Source organism: Ceratina calcarata, unplaced genomic scaffold (assembly GCF_001652005.2).
Source record: "Ceratina calcarata isolate Rehan_Ccalc_2016 unplaced genomic scaffold, ASM165200v1 scaffold305.2, whole genome shotgun sequence".
Taxonomy (NCBI): Eukaryota; Metazoa; Arthropoda; class Insecta; order Hymenoptera; family Apidae; genus Ceratina; species Ceratina calcarata.
In genome coordinates, this window is record NW_017153019.1 from 163,825 (window position 1) to 186,848 (window position 23,024).

The 23,024-nt window shown below is 42.4% G+C and overlaps 3 protein-coding genes across 9 annotated transcripts in view; 1 reads left to right on the forward strand and 2 right to left on the reverse strand.

Moving 5' to 3' along the window:
- LOC108624310 (solute carrier family 25 member 35) overlaps positions 1-2,502 on the forward strand; it is a 2,984-nt gene extending 482 nt beyond the window's left edge. Inside the window, exons 2-6 of one of the 3 annotated variants that reach the window (XM_018023515.2) lie at positions 362-489; positions 1,343-1,724; positions 1,830-2,048; positions 2,113-2,227; positions 2,295-2,502. In XM_018023515.2, the coding sequence (XP_017879004.1) occupies positions 455-489; positions 1,343-1,724; positions 1,830-2,048; positions 2,113-2,227; positions 2,295-2,497 (954 nt within the window). In that variant the 5' untranslated portion in view covers positions 362-454 and the 3' untranslated portion in view covers positions 2,498-2,502. Of the gene's footprint in view, positions 1-33; positions 792-1,342; positions 1,725-1,829; positions 2,049-2,112; positions 2,228-2,294 lie in introns of those variants that run through there. The other 2 variants (XM_018023516.2, XM_026813008.1) reach the window with 2 other exon arrangements.
- Positions 2,503-2,519: 17 nt separating this feature from the next.
- LOC108624309 (solute carrier family 2, facilitated glucose transporter member 1) lies at positions 2,520-8,560 on the reverse strand. Of its 4 annotated transcripts, XM_018023512.2 has the most exons (10): positions 7,958-7,977; positions 7,826-7,878; positions 6,089-6,162; positions 4,701-4,808; positions 4,355-4,628; positions 3,990-4,283; positions 3,515-3,921; positions 3,163-3,434; positions 2,928-3,085; positions 2,520-2,767 (listed from the first exon to the last, which is right to left on the reverse strand). In XM_018023512.2, the coding sequence occupies exons 1-9, from the start codon at positions 7,975-7,977 to the stop codon at positions 2,974-2,976; spliced, it is 1,614 nt and encodes a 537-aa protein (XP_017879001.1). In that variant the 3' UTR covers positions 2,520-2,767; positions 2,928-2,973. The 4 variants fall into 4 exon arrangements, with proteins under 4 accessions (XP_017879001.1, XP_026668807.1, XP_017879003.1 ...); XM_018023513.2 differs by lacking the exon at positions 7,958-7,977 and adding an exon at positions 8,453-8,560 and having other exon boundaries at positions 2,543-3,085; XM_026813006.1 differs by lacking the exons at positions 7,826-7,878; positions 7,958-7,977 and adding an exon at positions 7,356-7,415 and having other exon boundaries at positions 2,537-3,085.
- Positions 8,561-8,897: 337 nt separating this feature from the next.
- On the reverse strand, positions 8,898-21,420 carry LOC108624308 (putative chitinase 10). 2 transcript variants are annotated; one of them, XM_026813002.1, is made up of 28 exons: positions 19,895-21,420; positions 19,461-19,714; positions 19,341-19,394; positions 18,529-19,145; positions 18,281-18,466; positions 18,070-18,214; positions 17,634-17,993; positions 17,008-17,495; positions 16,700-16,928; positions 16,446-16,634; positions 16,067-16,358; positions 15,744-15,985; positions 14,963-15,321; positions 14,530-14,862; positions 14,272-14,440; positions 13,992-14,203; positions 13,581-13,917; positions 13,103-13,507; positions 12,684-12,986; positions 12,399-12,610; positions 12,057-12,335; positions 11,807-11,992; positions 11,447-11,735; positions 11,027-11,376; positions 10,515-10,943; positions 9,933-10,397; positions 9,673-9,789; positions 8,898-9,590 (listed from the first exon to the last, which is right to left on the reverse strand). In XM_026813002.1, the coding sequence occupies exons 1-28, from the start codon at positions 20,314-20,316 to the stop codon at positions 9,432-9,434; spliced, it is 8,082 nt and encodes a 2,693-aa protein (XP_026668803.1). In that variant the 5' UTR covers positions 20,317-21,420; the 3' UTR covers positions 8,898-9,431. The 2 variants fall into 2 exon arrangements, with proteins under 2 accessions (XP_026668803.1, XP_026668802.1); XM_026813001.1 differs by having other exon boundaries at positions 18,070-18,466; positions 19,341-19,714.
- Positions 21,421-23,024: the final 1,604 nt, after the last annotated feature.

Sequence of the window (23,024 nt, forward strand, 5' to 3'; positions counted from 1 at the left end):
TTTCTAAGGTACATAAACTTTTGGTATTGACTATATAGCCAATACATCCTTAAGATCGTAATTATGATATATACGCGGCACATGCGCAGGAATCTTCGAACGAGAGCCCAAAGTAAATCGAAAGGCCTATAAACTACAAACTTCGGCAATAATATAATACTAATTATATTCCTGTGAGACTAAACTCTTGAAAGTCTCTTGAAATCGCAGCAAAAGTGGTAGCCGAATTTCGTTCATAAGTTTATTGTTTTAACATATGTGGAGTAATTTCTGTTGATCAGGGAGATATCAGATCCCTTCCTACTTTGCCATCAAATAGAAATTTACGTTTGGGAGATTATAAATTGGGTAATGTTAACAGAAATCATCAGTACGTCGACGAATCCATGAGATACTCGAGTAGCTGAATTTAAATCAGTTTCCGCGGACGGATATTTATTCTTGAACACGAGAAATGACCACAGCGCCGAGCGCAAGTGCCAGCAAACCGTAAGCGTTTTAATACTTGATCACGCGTTTCTCTAAACGGATCGTAATCCCTGTCCGTATTCTAAGTATGATATCGTGCAATACGTATACCCAACGCACACGCTGGTTACGCAACAATGATCGCAGTGTCTTCAACCGGCCGGTCAATTATGACTTGCACGTTACGCTAAACATATTTAGTCGCGAGTACACATTCGGTTATCTACAAGTAATATCTCTGATACTTCAATCGTTCAATGTTACCTGATTTATAATGTTTGATACTCGTTATTTTATATCCTAGTTATAAATATGTTCAACGGGTCAGTGATGATTTATATACTGGATTGAGCTAATCAGTTTTCCGTTTCACTAGTCCATGTTTTATTGTTTGTTTAGCCCGTAACTTATTTTAACTCTGGTAAGACTTTTAGTGCTAATCATTTTTATATTCCGCTTGCTTTAGTGTAACTGATAATTGTTATAACTACGCGGAATGAATATTACGCATAGACACAGAATAGTGTTTAGCTATATTGTTCCGAGATGTAGTTGCTCCAGTTTCTTTACCATTGTTTATTTCAAGTGAATGCATTGATTGATTGCGTGCACACATACCCGATACTAAAGTACGATTATATATCTCAGCACGGTGTTTAAACGATATACTTTGCATAATTTCGAATACATAAATTAATTCCACGCTAGATATCTCGCGAAATGACAAATTGCATCATCTGTCTCTTCGCACGCAGTTATAAATCGCATTCTAAAATACCGATGAGATAATTTTCGTCAAAAAAAGAAACTTAGGGAAACTTCGATTTAACGATCCACGATCATTACATGTTTCTCCATTTCTTCTCTTCGTTAGTCCTGGTATCGAATTTGCTATCGGCGGATTGGCAGCTGTGGGAGCTGGATTTTTCACAAATCCGATTGACGTGGTGAAAGTTCGCTTACAATTACAAGGTGAGCTCGAAGCGAAGCACTCGTACAAAAAGATATATAAAAACACCCTCCACGCGGCCTACTTAATTGCCAAGCATGAGGGAGTACTCTCGTTGCAAGCCGGCATCGTACCGGCCCTGTACTTTCAACTGGTGCTCAATGGAATACGTTTGGGTGTCTACAATACAGCGAAGAAGTACGAGCTTATTACTAACGTCAAAGGAGATACCGATATCCTGAAGACTATCGCGGTGACCGGTACAGCCGGTTGCATTGGAGCTGTTTTAGCCAGTCCCTTTTACATGGTAAATCCTACTTGCTGTTTTGTATACCGTCGTGTATAGAATGAGTTTATAGACTGAGCAAGTTTATAGAATGAGCAAGTGACCGTCAACTCTATGTGACGATAGGTAAAAACGCAACTGCAAGCACAGTCGGCGCAGTCTATAGCTGTTGGCCATCAGCACAATTATTCTGGTACCTGGTACGCATTCAAGTCTTTATGGAAGGAAGGTGGTGTAGTCGCTTTGTATCGCGGATGGTACGCTAACATACCGCGGCTTTTCGTCGGATCCGCGACACAGTTGACTACCTTCGGTATAGCTTCAGATTGGTTACGCTCGTTAGAAGTAAGTGTTGAAACGAGCATTGCAAATAATGTAACAAATTAATCGTATCTCTCCTTCCTTAAAGATATGCACGAATCAACCTATATTACTGACATTTTTGGCTTCCGCGATGGGCGGAAGTTGCGTGGCGTTCACCATGCAACCGTTCGACGTTCTGGCCACGAGGCTGTATAATCAACGTAAGCATGATCTGATTCATTCGATTCTGAATTTAGCCAAACTGATTGTGAACGTTCACAAATGCAGGAACGGACGCGGCCGGAAAAGGTACATTGTACAACGGGCTTTTAGACGCGTTGATTAAAATATTCCGGACAGAAGGACTGACCGGTTTTTACAAAGGGATTTTCCCTACGTGGATGAGAATAGCACCGCATACTGTATTGTGTTTAACATTCTATGAAAAGTTAGATGAATTGTACAATACAGTACAAAATAAACGGAGTTGATGGGATGTGCAGGAAGAAAAGATTTTATCACTTTTAGGCTTATAATATAGTACGAAAGAATAAATTAATTTCTTACAAGGGCAGTGATACGTTTCTCAATTCGCGAACAGTCGAATATGAAAAACCATGATATTAGTTCGTACGAAACTCGATGATGAAAAAATGCCCCGACGTCATGAATTAAAACAACGCGTTAAACACATATATAGACTGAACGTTTTCTTCAGAAAGCATAAGCTTTTCACAGTACGTAATTAATCTTTCTAAAATCTGAAAATATTCCCGTGATGTAATTCAAATTAACAAGTGTTTAAACTTGAACCGGACCATTAACTTAATTTCTAACTTTCAAGTCGTATAAAAGTCCTATACTTAAATAATTCCTTAATTAAATCTTTATACAAGGCCTGTATTGAAAATGAAAATTTACCTAATCATAAAAAAGTAGCAAATTGCGAGATCTTTGGTCCTCAGTTTTAGGCCGCGTTCGCATAGGCTCGGGAACAGTTTGGTCTAGATTTGAATCCTTGACTTATCGACGTCGTCACATCCATCGTATCTTTTCCTCTGGTCTCCGGTAAATATATCCTAAAGCGATAAACGTTTTCATATTAAATATCGTATTTCACGTGCCTGTGTCTGTCACTTCGCTTCTCGCTACGTACCTTACGACTAGCTCCAGAAAGAACAGGGCAACGACGAATATTAAAAAGGCGTAAGGTCCCATTAAATGTTCCACTGTCGGAAACAACATGCCTACTAGGAAATTTCCACCCCAATTGAAAACGCTACCAAGCGCCATAGCTGCCGGCCTGGGGCCGACATCGAACAACTCGGATCCAATAAAATATGGTATTGGCCCGAGACCGATTCCATAAAATATCACATAAGCTAGTATAGTCACTGTGCAGATTATTGACACGGACGATGAGAGATACTGGAAGGATACAGATATCTTATGAATCCTTGATCACGGTTGTCGAACGATCACATGAGTGAAATGCGTAATATACGTACAGATAGTTTTAAGGCAATGCATAAAATTATCAAACATCCGAAGCATAAGTAAATACTGGAGAGTAGAACGCCTCTTCTATTGAAAGATGACATCACTGGTACCGAAACAAGAGCCATGGCCATGTTCACTGCGCCGGTTGCGAGAGTCGCATACTGTGCCCCGGTGTTGCCAAGCCCGGCGTCAAGGAATATGGGGTTCGAATAGTAAAAGACAAAATTTATACCGCTCATTTGCTGTCCGAACTGTATCGTGCAAACTAAGAATAAGGGGAGCTGAAGAGCCGGATCTTTCAAAATGCGTTTGATAGTCCAAGGCTCGGCTGTTGTCTTCATTTCTGCTTCTTGTTCCAAGCTGGAGATCTCCACTTGCAAGAGCATCACGTCCATATTGCGTATCCTACTGAGTTCTGAAGAACGTAAAAATGATTTTAACCACTACTGCAAACCTAACAATCATCGCCAATTATCTACTAACCGTCCAAAGCTTTTTGTTTCTGATCCCTGATTATGAACAAATATTTCGGACTCTCGGGCAAAACGGTGCTCGTAAGAACTAAGGCGCACATGCATAATGGTGCGAATGCTGCGAGCATGAAATCCCAAGAGTTTTCAGTGCCTAGGACGGTGTTCAGTCCAGCAATTTGCCCTAGAAACACTCCACTTGTAATTCCCAATTGGCATAAGACACCGACCGCGCCTCTGAGTCTCAACGGTGCAATTTCTGCCATGTACATTGGTACTATACACGTTGCGATACCTCCGGAAAAACCTGAACGAAAAATGTTGCATAGTATAAAATTCGATATGTTAAACGAATGATGTTAGCTCTCTGAAACTTACCAGAAAGTAATCGGCCCGCTAACAATAGTTCAATCGAGTTTAATTTTCGTACTAAGAAGAGCATTCCAGCTCCTATAATCCCAAACATATTTCCAGCACATAGTCCTCCTTTCCTCCCGTATCTATCTGATACCCAACTGGCAAGAAACGAGCCAACTGCACCGCCGATGAGGAAAATCGAGACGACGGTAGACCAGATTATTTTCAACCCATTTTCAGAAACCTCCACTCCGTATCTCTCTTTCACGCTCTCATTGCAAAATCCTCCTATCAGCTATGATCGATGCAAACAGATTAGAATTGCAAGAATTCTTGTGAAACGATAGTTTCGCAATAATATACTAACATCAGCCGCATTATTTAATACTCCTCCATTGAATCCCGCCGGTACAGCTGATCCTAGGCAGCAAGTAACGCCTGCTAAGACTAACGTTAGGGTCCATCCTCCGGGTGCCTAAGAAAAGTTTGGAAAATATATATTTGCAGAATGTTTTAGGTAACAATAAACGTTACACATTCTTCGACATTTAACTTGCAACGTGAAGCTGATCTTTTTATGTAAAACAAAATTGAACAATCAAGCAGTTCCTGTGTGTTCAGTTTTATTGGAAAACATAAAAGCAATACGTTCATTTGTAAGTTACGCTTAAAAGAATGATAAGAGGTGGAGTGGTGACGATTTAATCTCTACCAATTCTTAATATGTCATCTGTAATTGTGCCACATTTCGTTATCAGAATGGATCAAATGGAACTTAACGAAGTAATGGAATTTTAATAAAGTTACATAAACATTGTTACAGAACATATACAAGACGTATTCATGAGGAAAGTGATGCGTTGCCAGTACATGTTAAGACACCTTAATGTGTGCTATGGGACATGTAATGGTACAATGTAATTAAGTAAGGCAAATCAGTTGGTGAGTTTCTCACCGATCCCTCTCTTCACAAAAAAGGAAATAAAAGTTTTATATATATACGTATGTAAAACCAGAAAACCATACCACTGAAACAAGTTAAGCATCATAAGCAATAGTGTGTCGCACCCTGGGAGACCAATCAGTGATATAACGGAAAAGCCTGGATGGAATGATGGAATTAAACTGAATAAAACCACACATCACTGGTAAACCTGGAAACTATGTAGACAATCAAACATTCGTTACAAGAACCTTTTTTTTATGACATGGAGTTAGGTTCATCCTTAGTTTCTCAGTTAAATGTGTGCACACACCCAAAAAATAATCCCTCAAATAACAAACACTTCACAGTGCTACGTTTTATAAATGAATGACATTATACCGGCGATCCATTGAGTATAAGTAATCAAGATTATGCAGTCATTTTTCTATTGCTTATGACTTATTCTTTTATCTTTCTCATTTTTATGTAACGTCTATCATGTTTATATGAACTTGAACACCATCGGAACGCTTATCAAACTTACATTAAAGAGATATCATCTTAAGAGCTGCATTGAGAAAGAAAAGAGAACAACATGATGATAAATTGACATCCAGTTAGTTTTTACACATTAAATCATGTGTTTAAACACAGGGCATACAGACACGAATGCCTGTGATAAATTACAATAAAAAATCTTACCCTTGTTACTTGTGAATTGTTTTATATTAAGATCAGATTATTACTGAGCTATCTAAGTGAGAGCAGTTCGACATTCGTCGAAAGATGCGAAATGAAAGAAACAGTGTGTACCCGAATTGCATACGTACCGATCTTTCATCGCGGTTCTCCGAATTAGGTTGTCGTGGACGTTCGGAATCCGTAAGAACGGCAGCATCACTATCTGCAATTACGATTAACAATCATGCTTAAACAAAACAAGGCCTTATATTGTTACCTTACGAAAAGAACAAAGAACAATATGGTCATTTTTTATGAATCTAAGTAATGAGATCAATGCATCGTAGTGAGCATGAAAATGAAACAGAGTTAAAATAAGAGAGTAACTATTCAGAATGATTAAAGAAGCTTTAGTTTAGATATTACCTAACTCCATGCTCTCTGCAGCACGTGTCACTGACACAACGTCAGGACGGTAAATAAGAACACTAGAAAGTAGAAACGAGCCACCGCTTGTGAAATGGAAACGCGTTGTTTTCGTTCTTTTACACTGGTCGAAGTTTCGTTTTTCTCCGGTGCAATTGCAGACGAGAACAATTGCCTATACAGGCCAATAACAATGTGAACGACCGAAATATCCACTATAAATAGGCTCGAATTAAACGCGTGCCACTGGTGCAACGAATGTAACTAAGTCTGCGCTCGGGTTAATCGAATAAATGTTTCTTTGAAGAGCATCGCGACGTTCCGAACGAATGCGCAATTTGTAGTATACAAGGGGCTTTGTGAATCACGTGTACGCATTGAACTTTAATGAATGACTTGCGATGATCTATAGATCACCAGCCGACTGTTGATTGCACTACACGAAAACCAGACCCCTGCAGTGATGACTTTTTATTCCCAGCATGGCTATGTTGAGGCGTATATCTATGAGGCGTGGTTTTTTTAGGTTTCATCATGGGTTTTATCAACTTCCTGGGATGGTATATCGCAAGATAGAACTGGTTAGAACCTTGAATTGAATATATATCGTCGATGAATGTGTCAGTGGTTATTACAAATATTCGTACAAACGGAAACTTGGAGAACGTGCGCGGAATTTACATTTGATGGCTGTACACAGCGAGTATATTTATGCATTTACGAGAAATTTAAATAAAGTAAGGTAAACAACGGAAAATTTCCACAGGAAAACAATACTTTAAAAGACGAGATAAGATTGATTTCCTTTAATCAGTTTTATAAAAATATTAAAATTAATTAACTTCGATCGATTTCATTAATTGTTTTCTACAAGTATAACTAAATGAAGAGATGTGTTCGTCTATAATTTTTATCTTATTGCATTATACGACAAAGAAAACGATCGCTGTAATAAAAACATTAAATTGGTAGTAGTTGATATGTACTCACGTGTAGGCATTATCGGGAATGAAACACTGGGAGTGCGAAAACGTGATTACGAAGCGTTGACTAATCTAAGTGCACGTGTAAGCAATCTAAATGTTTGTAAAGTAGTAAAAATGTTAACAAAAGATCATAAAAAGAAGAATTATAAAAGATGGACAATAAGAAATCAATAGAATGATTTTTCTGTTTCGACTCGTTGTCTTTAATGCGTCGGATAGAATTTTAGGTCAATAAGACATTATGCCTTAAATGTCTCGTCGTTAAACTCGCCTGGAATAAATTAATTAAGTATGCGTTTATCACGCGACGCATCGGACAAACATTAGACATTTGCAATGCTCCTCCAGTCAATTGAATGTTAATCATTCAATTTAGGAGCTACGAAAAGATTGATATCGTACGAATGAAACGATAATTCACGGTAACTGTAATGTCAAATGATTTAATGGACATCTTGTTCAGTTTTTACGTACCTTTGTAATCGAGCATGTCTCCAGTTTCCGAATCGCAGCGCATGTACGATGATCTAAGGAGAAATAATGCTTAAAGTAAGATAATTGTAACTTGTCAGTATGATTTAAGTCTGTAAGTTATAGGTGCTTGACCGTTCGGAATTAAATTTCATTGTTGCCTCGTTCACTTTTAACACTTGCACGATCTCACTACTGACAATGTATGCAATTTGCGTTCCCGTTCGAGCTTTTTAAGAGCGTCGTTGTCGTTCTGTCTCTGTCGTGACGTATGTAACTGACGCTCGTCGAATTTTATCGATCCATTTTGAAAAATCGAACGGTCGACTAGTCGATTGGATTCGACGAGTTTTCAACGGTCACCGATCGTACGATGATCGTGTCAGTTAAAAGTTCGTTCGTTAATTGAAGTTTTTGGCCTACATACTTCTTAAATTAATCGCGCATCAATGGAAATTAACGTCACGTGATAAAGGTCAGCTCGGGTCAGTCTGTTTTCCATATCTGTGCTTTTCAGTTTTACTTTCTGTCTCGATAGTTTTTAGATTCTCATTTTATTAGAAAATGTGATTTCATATCGCATGAATTACTGCTAATTCGGGTAGCTAACAATAAGTTTGATTAACTTACTGTGTGTTCCCTTATTTTGAAACGTTTCCCTTTTATTGGCTTGAGTCCCAGAGCGCACGGTCGGTCGTCTAGTTTGTAACGCTGCTCAAGAGGGACTGGTTCAATTACTTAGCGCAAACGATTTCAGAAGTTCAAGCTGCCTCCTGCTGGCTCCCACCAATTCCATCGCCTTGAAACGGGGCAAGCGTTACTTACGCATTTTTTATTTGCTCCTGTAATTAATTTTAACCGTCCGATCTTATGAAAAAACGTGTGAAATCATTTCGGTTCGTGTTCGACGAGTAGTTCTTCAATTATCGTGAAAAACTGGATTAACGCCTGAAGAATTCTGCGATCCCGATGGATGTAAGTCAAAGGAACTTAATTAATGGAATCATCCCTGGCGCCGATCTCGTTAGTAATTTCTTCTGTCTTATCTTCTAGGGTAAGTGAGTCACAAGCATAATTCACTTTAATGATACGGCGTATATTTAGAATGTATACTGGTAACATATACAGATGTTTAATGGGTGCATTTATGTATGCAATGCATTTTAATAGATCGTCTTCTCGGGGGACGTGACGTTGATTCCACGTTAATATCTTTCACACGCGGACAAATCTGATGCACGTCACCCGGAAGAGTACATATTTTGCTAATCGCAGTGTTTGTGAACATATTTTCCATTCCATGTATGCTTATTATCTATATTCCTTATCTACTACACTTTTGTCCAATTTTTCCTGAAACGTAAACTTGAACTCTTGTGTCACTTATCTATTTCTCAATTCATCGAATGATTTGTAGTAACTAGAACGTACGTATTAGCTGGAAAATGTAACGCGATAGTGGAAAATGTTTGTTTACTATCGTTTACACAGTTCCTTTCCGAAACGTATCGTTTAATACGAATTTACGTCATATATGTTTCGTCGACATTTGTAAAAGAGGAACGCGACGACATAAAACATCCGCGCGTTTTCCTGAGACACGTGTACCTCAGGTACAATCCTTTCTGAGATCCTGTACTCCTCTGATTCCTTGACCCAGCGCCGTAGTCAAGGGATACTTGCCGCAGCCGCACTGCTGATTGAAATCGTCTAGATCCAGTGACCAAACCATCGCTCCGGCGAGATTTAAATGCCTCACGAATTCCGCCTGTGATAAAACATACGTCTCGGTGATAAGAGCTCAAAGTTATCATTATATTACGTCGCTGTAAACAGTAGACGTCAATTACCTTTCGCTTTATACTGGATACATCTTCATAGCTGACCCATTGATCACCTTTGTTAGCACGTAGATTCTCTGGGTCCTTGATCGCGGACCAACCTTTATTTATCACGTTATCGCATATCTGAGAAAAACAAATTCCTCTTGAATTTCGCAAGTAAAGATTAATCGAATTTCTGTTCAACTTTTCCATAGATAACGTTAACACGTTTATTTACGCTTAACGCTTATCGCTTTTAATCCATGTGTACACATTTTTTATCGTACCTCATAAAACGCAAGCATGCCAGCGGATCTAGTGAAGTTTCCTGGGTGTCCAGGCCCAGACACATCCGCGCCGAGGCTTTCTTCCGGCTTTCCCCGTAACGTGAAGCTTTGCCCATACGTCGGCACACCCATTATAAGCTTGTTCGATGGTACACCTTGCTCCAACCAGTACGTTATCGAGAAGTTCGCGTTCAAGTATTCATCCTGCTCTCCCGGTTGGCGATAAAGCGGCGCGACGTGACCAGTCTTACCGTCCAAATACGTATGATAGTCATAACTCATTACACCGAGCCAGTCCAGGTATCTCGATAACGCTGGGATATCGTAAGCTACGTCGATCACTTGTTTGCTAGCTGATACCGCAGCGGAAAGCAATAGACCTTTGGGTTTGAAGGCTGCACTCAGTTCTTCTAACAATGCTGTGTAGGCTTCTTTATCGGTCGATGGCCCAAGATTGCAATCCATCTGTAGCATAGCGATAAATCATTTCATTGTATTTGTGTATGTGTATTCCTACTTGGTCACTTATTACGTGTATAATAAAAAGATTAGTATAGGATATTGTAAAATATTCCTACATACCTGCCAGCACACTGGATACTCCCAGACCAAATCTAGACCGTCAAACCCGTGATTCTGAAGGTAACGGGAAGCATGGCTTGCGAATCTTCGTCGTTCCACCGGGTCATGTGCCAATCTGCTATACTTTTCGTCTTTGGATTCCTCCCAGCCTCCCAAAGCAAGCAGAACCTTCAGTCCGGTTCTTCTCTTAATATCCATCAATGCATCAAGTGATCTTTTCTGTCTGACGCCTTGAAGATTTTGTATCGTCCATCGTAACGGATCCAACGTGGCAAAACCGTAGACGACATGGGTGCAGAGGTCCGTGATGATATCCTCCGGTTGGAATTGTCCTGCACCCGGTCGCCTCTGTGCCCACTTCGTCAAATAACAGATCACCTTCTTGTTGTCCGTTTCCGGGTTTGAGATCAGCGGCAGTAGCTCGTTCGACTTTATTTACAATATTATGTATTCATAACTCTCTTTGATAAAATATTACAAGATTGTAATTATAAAAGGATCGTGGCACTCACTTGGCGTTGAGCTGCCCTGCATTTAGTGTTTTCCGGCCAGTCGCATCGGTTCTCGTTCCAGTAAAGGCCGGGGGGGCAGGAATGCTCGGTGAGCATTCCGAAGTTACATAAAAAGTACTTGGAGCAATCTTTCTTATGCGGGACGAACAAACGATTGCCACAGTCCTGAGGCGAACCGTCTACTATCGGTGGTCCAGCTTCTATCTCAATTGTATCGTCGGTGTCCGGATCTACGGTCGTTGATACCGGGGGTAAATACGTAGGTCTAGGAGAAGTTACTGGTTCCCAACTTGGTCGTTCAGTGGTCGTAGATTCTGTACTAGATTCTCCAGCATCGATAGTCGTAAATTCTGTTTTTTAAATATCATTTAATTGTTATTTATTCAATTGAATTAATTAATCAATGTGTAAATCATATACCATTTGTTACGGGGCACAGCGGGCCTTTAGGATAATCCCTTAGAACTCTGTTCATGGTTCTTAAAAGCGGACTGGGTTCGCAGTTGCATCTATTCTTGAAATCATCCAAGTCGAGCGCCCAGATCATGCCACCGGCCAACCCGAGGTCCTTTATCAATTCTGCCTTCAGTTTGATTTGCCTGGCATCATCGAAGCTGACCCATTGATCGCCTTTATACGCGTACGGACCGATCCGCCGTTGTTTGTCTTGTACGACGGTCCAACCACCCTTCAGGGTTCTTTCGCAAATCTATAATAGTTGGAGATATAATACAGTAAATCATGAGAAAATACTGAAAGCGAGCTGATAGATATAGTTACCTCGTAATAGGATAAGAAACCGCGAGCTCTCGTTGCCTCCCCGGCTTCGCCACCGCCGTAAGTCGGGGCGTTTAATCCTCTGTGACTTCTCTCGGCCAAAGTGAACGATTGACCGTACAATGGTGCTCCCATTACTAGTTTATCTGCCGGGGCACCCTTCTCCATCCAATAATGAATAGAGAAATTCTGTAAAAGAAACATTATAATAGAAATTTGAATTGAAGAGTCAGTTTCAGTACGAAACACTCACAGCGTTGAAGGTCGGCTCCCAGTCGTTAGGCAACGAATAGAGAGGAGCGACGTGTCCAGTTTTCTTGTCCCACTGGCCATGATAATCGTAGGTCATCACTGATATCCAGTCCAAGTATTTCGCCAAAGCTGGCACATCGTATCCGGCATCGATGACGCGTTTGCTCGGTGAAACTGCAGCCGACAACAATAAACCTCTCGGTTTAAATTCTTCGCTCAGTTCCCTCGCCAAACTCGCGAATCCTTCTTTGTCGGACTCTGGACCTTTGTTACAATCCACCTACAATTTAATCGTTAGAATCTGTCTTATAATAACGTAGAAATAAATCGTAGCGTGTCTCACCTGCCAGCATACGGGATATTCCCAATCCAGATCCAGCCCTTCGAATTCGTATTTCTCGATGAACTGAATCACGTTCTCGATGAATCTCTTCCTGGCTGACGGTGAATTCACTAAACGACTGTACTTGTCGCCTGCCGAATCGTTCCAGCCTCCGATAGCCATCAACACTTTCACTCCCTTCTTCTTCAACGCTGCCACTCTCTCGTAGAATTCTAAAAATTAAAATTAAACTGTGACATGGAGTGCCAAGAAAAATCACACGAAATCAAACGTCGAATCCCTTACTGTTATCTATATCCGCCCAAGGATCGTGCGACTTGATGGTCAACTGCGATCCATCTAGAACCGCGAAACCGTATAGAACGTGGGTACACAAGTCTGTGTCCACATCTTCCGGTAGGAACTTCCCTCCGTTTTGACGGTACCAAGCCCAATTCGTAAAGTAGCATATTACTTTGAATTTATCCTCAGGTTGCGCTTGATCCCTCGAAGTCGACGTCGGTATCGGCGTCCTAGCCGTAGAAGATGCTACCGAAGGCGGCATCGGACCTTGATCTAAATCGTTCTCAGTAATTGCTGGTTTCTCAGCTGCAAATAAAATCAAGCTCGATTCATTTTATTATAATTCACAATTGAATTTGTTAGAAATTAGACCATTAATGGTTCATCTCGGGAATCTATAGCTAGCGATAATAAAAACTCACGTTCTTCCTCTTTGTTCGGGGGTGGAGCCAGTACTTCCTGAAGTGTATGCATCAAGGGATGCTGTCCCTCGCCGCACTTTCCTCGAAAATCATCGAGATCCAATGCCCAAACCATTCCGCCACCCAGACCCATCTCTCTAATGTACTCGGCTTTCTTACGAATCATGTCCGCGTCGTCGAAGCTGACCCACTGGTTGCCTTTGTACGCATAAGGACCCATTCGACGTTCCGGATCTTGTACAACGTTCCACCCGCGGTTTCGTATCCTACTACAGATCTCGTAATAGGATAAGAATCCTGCAGCTCGAGTAAATTCTCCCGCTTGTCCAGCACTTGCTGGAACGTTCAACCCCGTGCCTGCGCTCTGATCGTTTATACTGAACGATTGCCCGTACAACGGCATTCCTGTAATCAAAATATTATTTCAAATAACGCTTCACAGGATCAGTGAAAAATGTTTGATTAACGAAATAATTACCCATAACGATGTTCCGTCGAGGGGCACCTTTTGCTATCCAATAATTAATGGAATAGTTCGCGTTGAAATAATAGTAATCGTCGTCCGGGTGGTAATAGAGCGGCGCTACGTGGCCCGTTTTCTTGTCCCATTGCCCGTGAAAGTCGTAAGTCATCACCGCGATCCAGTCGAGATATTTAGCGAGTGCTGGAACGTCGTACCCATGATCTATCACCTGTTTGCTCGGCGAGACTGCAGAACTGAGTAACAGTCCTCTGGGTTTCAGCTCGCTGCTCAGTTCTCTCAGCAGATCCGCGAATCCCTGCTTATCCGAGGCTGGTCCTTTCTTACAGTCAACCTGAAGTTCGATTATAAAATAAGAAAAGATGAGAATTGATTGTCTTTAGAAAAGATAAATTAATCTACGCGTACCTGCCAACAGACGGGGTACTCCCAGTCGAGGTCCAATCCATCGAAATCGTATTTCTCCAAGAACTGAATAGCTTGCTGGATGAATTTCTTCCTGGCGGCAGGATTATTCACCAATCGACTGTACTTGTCGCCAGCAGAGTCGTTCCAGCCTCCCAAAGCAAGAGACACTTTCAATCCCCGCTTTTTATACGCAACCACCCGTTCATAGAAATCTATCAGAGATCGTTTATATTAACACCGGATACTCGTCAGTGCGATCTTATAATAAGCGATTTCTTACGATTGTCGTAATCAGCCCAGGAATCGTGAGCTTTTATGATCAGATCTGAATAATCCAAGACGGCAAATCCGTAGACGATATGCGTGCACAGCGTGTGGTCGATATTTTCCGGAACGTAACGACCGACTCCTCTTCGGTACCAGGCCCAATTCGTGAAGTAACAGACAATCTAACAGGGAAGGAACATTATTACATGATTACGTATATTCAATCGTTTCATAAATAGAATCCTAAAAATGATTAATATGGAAATTCTACCTTGTAATGTCCGGACAATGGTGAGACCTTCTCAGGATCTATGACGGCCGAGGGTAAACTGGTGGTTGGCTCAGTGGTGCTGGCTTCCCACGCTTTCTCAGTCGAAATGGTTGGTACGCTGGGCAGTTCGTTGCCAGGAGTGCTCGATTCTTGATTGTCCGTTGGCACAGAATTGTCCTGGCAGTTAGCTCGAGACGGCCAGTCGCATATCCTCGTCCTCTCGTTGAAGTGCAATCCTGGAGCGCAACGGAACACCTCGTACCGACCCCACAGACAAGCCTTGAAACTTTCGCAATCCCCCGGTACGCTGGAGTAGCTCTCAGGCGTGCATGGCTGCAAGAAATTATTAGTCTTTTACCTTCGTCACTCGCCGCTGACCATAAATCAACATTTATTGCAAACATTTGAAGGAATACTTGTATTATTAACTTACGGTAGACTTGGCACCAGCCGCGACCAACGAAGCCGTTTTCTTCGGTTTCTCGATGCAAGGATTCTTGAACGCCCAATCGCACATATTTTTTTCCTTGTTCCAGTTCAATCCCGGCCCGCATTGCTGTGAGACTAAGTTCCCGTTCACGCAAATCCTGAAGCTCGTACACGAATTCGGGTACGAGTAATACTGCCCGTGAACGCAATTTTTCTCTGTCTCTTCATCTGGACTCTCCGTAGTTATCGGCTTCTGGGTAGTAGCTTTCGTAGTCGTTGACACCGTAGTCGGTCTTGCCGTTGTCGTCGTAGTTGTGGTACTCTTCTCAGTGGTCGACGACGGCTTTTCAGTTACCGAAACTGCTTAAAAAATAAATGTTACGATTTGTATTTTAAATCAGTTTTATGTTGTATGTACTTATGGCAAATCGGGAAACTTTGTAAGCTTGCAACGAGACGAGGCCCATGCAAATCGAGATGAAAATTGCATAAATTAAATACAATAGCTTCATATTTTAAAGAGATAGACTGACACAAGCTGAGTGTCGCGATCGAGTGATTACAAAATCGCTGGAAATAAGCGCGCAGGAGCGAAGGAGATGCTCACTGATGAGTATAAACAGGTTTCCTATAGGCCGATGAGCCTGTTAACGACAGTTCCTAAGACTGTTACGCAGAATATTGTAGTCTTCTAATACAACGATATCTAAACTTATGTTTCGCTGCGCTGATCAAAGAAGATTCTGTTTAATGAATGAACGGGTGTCAAGAATAGACGATCTTACTGGTTCCCACTTGACATTTCGCCGCAGCTGGCCAGTCGCAGATATTTCGTCTCGCGTCCCAATGCAGTCCTAGCGCGCATTGCTCACGTTGCAATTCGCCGAGAACGCATCTAAAGTAATTATTGCAGTTATCAGGATCCGAAGTGTATTCCCCGGTCATGCACGATGTTCCAGGCTTCGAGGAATCCGCTGGATTCTCCGACACTTCTATTGCTTCCGTCGTCGACTGCACCACCGGTGGTCTACGAATTTTTTAATTAAAAAAACTAATGTAGATCGATGTTAAGAAGCCAGTTTACAGTACACGCTTTAAAGTGTAATACTTGGTCGTTGAAGACACGGTCGATGATGAAGAAATACTTTGGGTTGTGGATGCCGGTTTATCGCTCGGTTTCCACGTCCAAGTCGGCCAAGTGGTCCTCGTCGTTCGTTGGGTAGTTGTGCTCGGTTTCTCTGTCCACGACGGCCACGTGGTCGTTTTCGTGGTCGACATCGGTGTAGTCGGTCGAAGAGTTTCGTCTATGGCATCACGATGGGTCGTCAGGGTAGGTGGTTGCGGTGTAACCGGCTCGGGTGGTCTTTGGCACCCTTCGGATGGCTTACTCCTTAAACGACCTGCGATAACATTTTTCAATGATTAAACGACGAAACTTCTTAAACCGATATCATAAACATTTTATTCTCTATAAATGATTCGCTCACCTAGAGCGCGGTTTATGCTCTTCAGAAGAGGGAAGGATTCCAAGCAGCAGCGGTTAGTGAAATCGTCTAAATCCACGGTCCACAGCGTAGCGCCTCCGAAACCGTTCTGCAAAATGTATTGTCCCTTCGCGTAAACGCTCTCTCGATCGTCGTAGCCAACCCACTGATCCTTCTGATAAGCACTCGGCCCTAGAATAATCGCAAACATATAAAATCGTTCGAAACCTGACGTTCCGTTTATCGTCAATGCTTACCTGATCCGATCTTCCAACCCTTGTTTTGGATTCTGTCGCATATTTCGTAATAAGCCAGCATGCCTGGCTGTCTCGTAAATTCTCCAGGAGTTCCAGGCCCCGTTGCTGGATCGCCAATGTTTGATAGATCCTCGGTGGACAGTCGATAAGCTTGCCCGTACATAGGAATGCCCACCAGGAGCTTCGATTTCTCAGCGCCAAGATTAACTAGATATTCCATCGTAGAATTCTAAAAGTATTTTCTACATGAATTTCTATTCCGTTTTCATTTACACAATGCAAGAAGTACCGTCTGTTTGCAAACTTACTACGTTGTAGTACGGATTGCTATCAGCAGTATTCCCGAAGAGAGGCGACAAATGTCCAGTTTTCGACTCCCAAGCACCGTGATAATCGTAAGTCATCACCGTGACGAAATCAGCTAGTTGTGAGATATCTCGGACCTCGTAAGCTCTGTCGATCACTTCTTTGTACCCTGACATCGTCACAGCCAGGGTGAGCTTCGGTTGCTGCTGGTCGAACTCCTTCCTCAACTCCTGAATCAGTTTGGTAAAGTTCGGCTTATCGGAGTCCGGACCCTTCCGGCAATCGCTCTGCCAACATTTCGGGTAATTCCACTCGAAGGACAGGCCGTCAAAGTTGTGCTTCTTCAGGAAGTTGATCGCGGAAGCTACGAATTTGCGGCGAGCGGCACCGCTGCTCACCAGCCGGGAGTACTTGTCGCCGGTGCTATCGGTCCAACCTCCGATTGCCAGCAACACCCTCGATCCCTTCATCGTTATACGCTCGTACAAGTCTAGAAACATTCATTCATTCATTCATTCGATCGTTAAACTTCTATGAAGGTATAATAAAAATAGTATAGAAAAATCTGCAGAAGGTATAAAGAATGTATATAGAATATTCTATCTGAAATGTGATAAAAGTCGCGTACTGTGTTCGATGTCGACCCATGGATCGAAAGGTTGAATAAGTAGCGTGTCTGGATTTAATCCAGCGAACGCGTAAATTATGTCGGTGCACAGTCGAGAGTCCAACCGTTCTGGGACGAATAAACCGTCGCCTTTCCGATATACGGACCAGGACGTGATGTAACAGACCACGCGTACTCCCTTCTCGTTGGAGAATTGTAAATGCTGTTGCTCCTGTGTCTCCCTGATCTCACCGAAATGAGAATGTTCCTGAATCTGTTGGAACTGTCCCGGTTTGCATACATCCCGGCTAGCTTTCACGCACCGGTTTTTAACCGGGTCGAAGAACTTTCCCACTCCGCACTGGCCGCGATAACGCTTTTCTATTTGAAAATTAAACGACTCGAATTAATAGATGCGAATTAGAGAAAGCGTCAACTTTTCTAATTCGGACTGTACCATTATGGCAGCTGTAGAACCCTGAGCAGTTCTCCGGATCCTTACTAAGTCCATCCGTAGAACACTTCTCAAGCTGTGCCTCATCGTAAAAACCAATAGATTCGGTGGCGGCATTCAACATTGGCCAAGGATTTCCACAAATGCCCTGAGAACGAATATACATTCGAGTTTTGGAATACACGAGAATATTTATAAGAGAAGTAAGGATTACTTGAAAATCGTCAAGATCTATGGACCACAAGGAAACACCGCCGAGGCCGATGGACCTAACGTAGGCTGTCTTGATTTTCACCGACAATGGATCCTCGTAGCCGACCCACTGGTCTCCGCGTTTTATATACGGTCCTTCCTCGTCTCTCCTAGAAGCCCATAATCCATCTTCCAGCTTCTCGCAAATCTAAAACAATGAATAAAAGTTAACAAGTCTATTTTAGCCATCGTGTGACAAATTATATTTACCTGATAATAGGACATCCTCCCGTTTTTCTGCTCATCGTAGTTGTGATCGATCGCCGGGTCGACGATGGGTGACCCAGCGCCGGTGAAGTTTCCAAATTTCAAAGTGTACCCTTGTCCGAAGACGGGTATGCCAAGGATAATTTTCGACCTGTGCTCCCTGGGCACCCGTTCGAGCCATTTATTCGTCACGCGAACGACGTACTTGAAAGGAGCCGGATGAAGAGCCAATTTCTCCCTCCTGAACGCGGGACTGTCTCTCCACGCTCTTAGGATGACTAAATCAGCTATGGAAGTAATCTCCTGATCAACCGGATCATCGGGTCTCTGAGCGACAGCCAGAATGTATTCACGTTCACCGAACGCCTTCCGAATCGTTTTCAACAAGAGTTTCAAATCGTTCGAACGTTCCGATGAGGTTTCCCAATTGATTTCCACGCCGTCCAAGTCGTGCGCCTCGAGGAAGTTCAACAGGGACTCGGCGAATCTCTCGCAATGGGCTGCACACTGATTTTTAGTCAACTCAGAAAACAGCTTTCCTCTATTTGGAGCGGAGATCGAAACGAGCACTTGCAAGGCCGGGTCCCTCGCCCGGTGTCCCGTTACTGCTTTATATCCGCCTGTTCGAATTGACGGCATAAATTAACGGGACTCGCGATTTCATCTATTTAAATGATCTAGTCGATAACAAATAGACTGCGGATTATATTAATTCCTGCAGAAATTGAATACAGAACTGCATACGATTAAATGATGAAAGGAATGTTTTGCTTAACATAAAAGCCTGCAGTCTAATAGATTCTGTCTCGCGTTACCTTTTATTTCGTCGTATTCGCGGTCCTTTGAAACGACGACCAACTCATCCGGATCTGAAAAGTATTCATTATTCAGCCTTTTTCTATGGATCTGAAATCTCCGAGACGAGCGATGCGTACCCAAAGTAGCGGCAGAATATATTAAATGACTGCACCGATGGTCTGGTACAGATTGAGGAAACAAGGAGAACGGTTCCGCTCTGTGGACGGAACTGGAGTCCAAATAGCAGACAACTTTCGGATCGACGATTTGTTGCGTTCTGGTGAGAGTCGGCGGTGCCAATGGTTCTATCCAAATGGACTCGTGCTCGACGCTGTTAGAAAAGAACGGCGCCTCCCGATGTTCCACGGCGTCCCTCAAAGGCACTCGACCACTGAATTTAATATGATTAATTAATAAGATTGTGGATTCTTATGGTATCAGTTTGAAAAACCCAGTTTGGTGAACAATGGTCGATGCATCAGTCATGAACAACGTAAGTACAAGGCTGATTTTCTTTACAATTGCAATGAATATGAATGATCGATCACCACGCGATGCAATAATTGCGTACCTTATAGGTTCCCTCAAAGGTTGATTGGTGATCAGAGGATCGAGCTGATAATAGGGCAACGCTTCGACCGCGTCTCGCAATGGAAATCTTTCGGATCCGTATTCCGCGTGGGTAACGAAACTCGCGTCGAAAGAGTTATCATTTGGCGGACCTTCGACTGCGCCGCGTTGAAACGCGGGCACGTCGATGATCTCCACATCGGCTTCCCTCTGATCAGGATCCAACAAAGGTGGCAGTATCGTGTCAGTGATCGTTATTATCCTATTGGGTGGCCCCGCGGCAGCTGAGGCTGCTAGAGCCAGAAGGAGCCAAGGAATCATCGCTGGAAACGGATTGAACGGATTAATAAACCTACGGATTTTTATATAAAGATATTTGATATTGAATTGTGGAATGCATAAAATCTGCATCAGTTGAATCATTCAAGACTTCGGACCAATAATCAGTTTCAAGTTTTAATCAATGTCTGACTCTGATAAAACCAATGTCAATTTTTTCCAACATAATTTATAAGAACATCTCATTTGGTCGAGGGTGATTAGCAACCAGAATCGATTAAACTCGACGAGTGTGTTAATCAACGACCCGTGAATTATTGGATGTTAAACAAAAACACCCGACATCGTTCTCTCCCAGTGGAATCATATTTGCCAGGACGATAAACCCAAACGTGTTCGCGAATGCGCGTGTATGCGCGTCTGTTCCCGGGAAACCTGTCCTGCACTCGAGACACGCGTGCACCGACACCGAAAAAGAAGAATATATGCAGTAGGAGATTCGCGTTACAAGACTCCCCAGCCACTGTAGTAATTGCTTCTCACCAATCATAAAGACGACCAGCCGAGACATACCAGGAAAACGAGTATTCCTTCGCCGTCTGCTTCTCTGTAGCAATTTTCTATTTTATAAAACGCGTGATAAGGGATTTAAAAGAATTGATGAAACATTTTCTTTGTTTCATTAAAAATAATGCAATATTGAAACATTGAGCGATTTAATTTAAGAGATGTTTAGTCACGGATTCTTTTACTGAGGACATCTGACGAATCGTGTGGCATCGTATAACAATGTGAACCGCGAAATGAAAATTTATGCGAAGACCGCAGTGATTCACTCGAGGACAAAGACACTCGTCACGTCGTCGCTGATACTTGAATCTTCCTCGCGATGCGACGTTGCTTAACGATTAAAAATGCGACGCTCGTAGGTGGAAGTGACCGGAATCCAGTGGACAACGTTTGCCAGCGAGTCTATCATTCTTCCGATGCCGTTTCAAATATCGATACTATTGATAGCGAGATTCTTTTTGACACCTTCCGTGCCGATGGGTATTCGTTATCTAATTTTGCCAAATCGTGGCGTTAAAAAAGGATTTAAAAAATGAGTAGATATAGACTAAATGATGATATAGAAAATGATAGAATAAAAGACAGTGAGTAGAAACTGGTACATTTACTATGTTTATAATTACTTAAAGGCTAGCTTTTTAAATTACATTTATCACTTGATAAAGAAATAATAACGAATCGAACGAACCTTGGCGCGAACAAGTGACAAGAAGGGTGTACGTCGCCGGTACCTCCAGATTCCGACAGTTGGCTGATCCGTAACGTGAATGTCAACCGATTCTACTGCACTGACCGATGGATGTTGATCGAGAAGCGACCGGACCCCTCCGGACGAACTCTTTGCCAATGAATTTTTCAAACCTCGCCACCCGCTTCGCGGGGAGGGCTAACTTGCATGAATCTGGTATTCCGAACGTGCGGGGACCTCCATATATACCTACTCCGTCGGACAGGGACCCCTCGGCTCCCGCACCCTACGCTCCCGACCCTGTCGCCAACGTCCTTGACCACGAAGAACACGATCGTGTACGTACACCGATTCTCCTCAGGCAAAACGATACACGACGCCTCGTCCCGTGGCAACGACTCGCGATTCTGCACTCTGCATCCTCTGATTATAAGAAACATAACAGATCGCGGGTAATTAAGCATTTAAGAATCATAATTCATCTTCACTTTCTAATTTAAGATAACTGCATGGTCGTTGAATATTGCTCAACCAGACAATTTGATAGTGATAGAATTGATTATTCACTTGAATAGTGATCTATGAACTCTATGAATACGTTATCTTGTCATTTAGATATTTAACGCTACAAATGGAAATCTCGTATCGGTTCACCAGTATCTGGAGCATATACTCAATGTTATGACAGTACTCTTAAATTTACGTATGCTGTACTCGTCCCTTATTTATTCTACGCGAGTACCTTGTCTTCAATGATGCTGGGAATCCTTCCATTACTAGATTCAATAACGTGGAAAGTATCCAGAGAGAAGAACAGTACACGTCAGATCTCTCTTTTCCATCGACGATCATCTTCAAGAAATATGTATTTTATTTTTACTTTGATAAGTCGTACAGTAACGGATGACAATATAAAAGAAAACCTGTCGATGCGTTTTGGGAGGAGGACTCCATCGAAGAATTCTGGGATTGATCCTGCATAACATGAACCTTTCCAGCATCCTAAAAATATGGCACTTTAGGGAATGCCGGTGAATTGCCTTGAACTTGCGACCGGTCCTTTTATCGACTTGTTTTTGCTGTCTAACACCGAGAGGAGAGAAAGGTAAAAGCAGCCTTCGACCGAATTGCCGGTTCATTCACGCTGTTCGCCGTGATTAGATGCGGTAGAGAGATAGGAAGATCGTTAGACATCTGTCGTGCAAAACGACGAAGATAGAAATCGCGGATGGGAGTAGATCGACGGGACGAGTATTTAAATTTCCGAATAACGCTCGATTAATTGTTCACCGAATTAATACCCGAGAGATCCAGTTTTCGCTCGAGGGCCGACCGGCTCGAATTCTATTATTGACGTAGTCTTCTCACAAGTTCATTGCCTTCGGGAAGTCGAGATGTGTTTCGTTATACAGGCTGTATGTGTTTCTCGTTACACGGAACCTGTTAAAGACGCGTTTAATGACCAAACTGAATGCATAATTAAGTCACAGACACGCCAGCTATGACAAACTGCCGTGTAAAGCACACATAAAACGGAATACAAATTTCGTCTTGTAATACCTGTCACGCCACGTATAATTCGGTGATTGGAAAC

Bases quoted from the DNA above. Each gene is read 5' to 3' on its own strand.
- LOC108624309 (XM_018023512.2), bottom strand. From the start codon at position 7,977: ATGAAATTTAATTCCGAACG. The intron at 7,879-7,957 runs GTCAAGCACCTA...ATTTCTCCTTAG, and splicing joins ATGAAATTTAATTCCGAACG to ATCATCGTACATGCGCTGCG. The intron at 6,163-7,825 runs GTACGTAAAAAC...TCGTAATTGCAG, and splicing joins AGACATGCTCGATTACAAAG to ATAGTGATGCTGCCGTTCTT.
- LOC108624308 (XM_026813001.1), bottom strand. From the start codon at position 20,316: ATGATTCAACTGATGCAGATTTTATGCATTCCACAATTCAATATCAAA. The intron at 13,918-13,991 runs GTACGCGTAGAT...ATCGAACTTCAG, and splicing joins AGTACCCCGTCTGTTGGCAG to GTTGACTGTAAGAAAGGACC. The intron at 10,944-11,026 runs GTGAGTGCCACG...TTGTAAATAAAG, and splicing joins GCAGGGCAGCTCAACGCCAA to TCGAACGAGCTACTGCCGCT.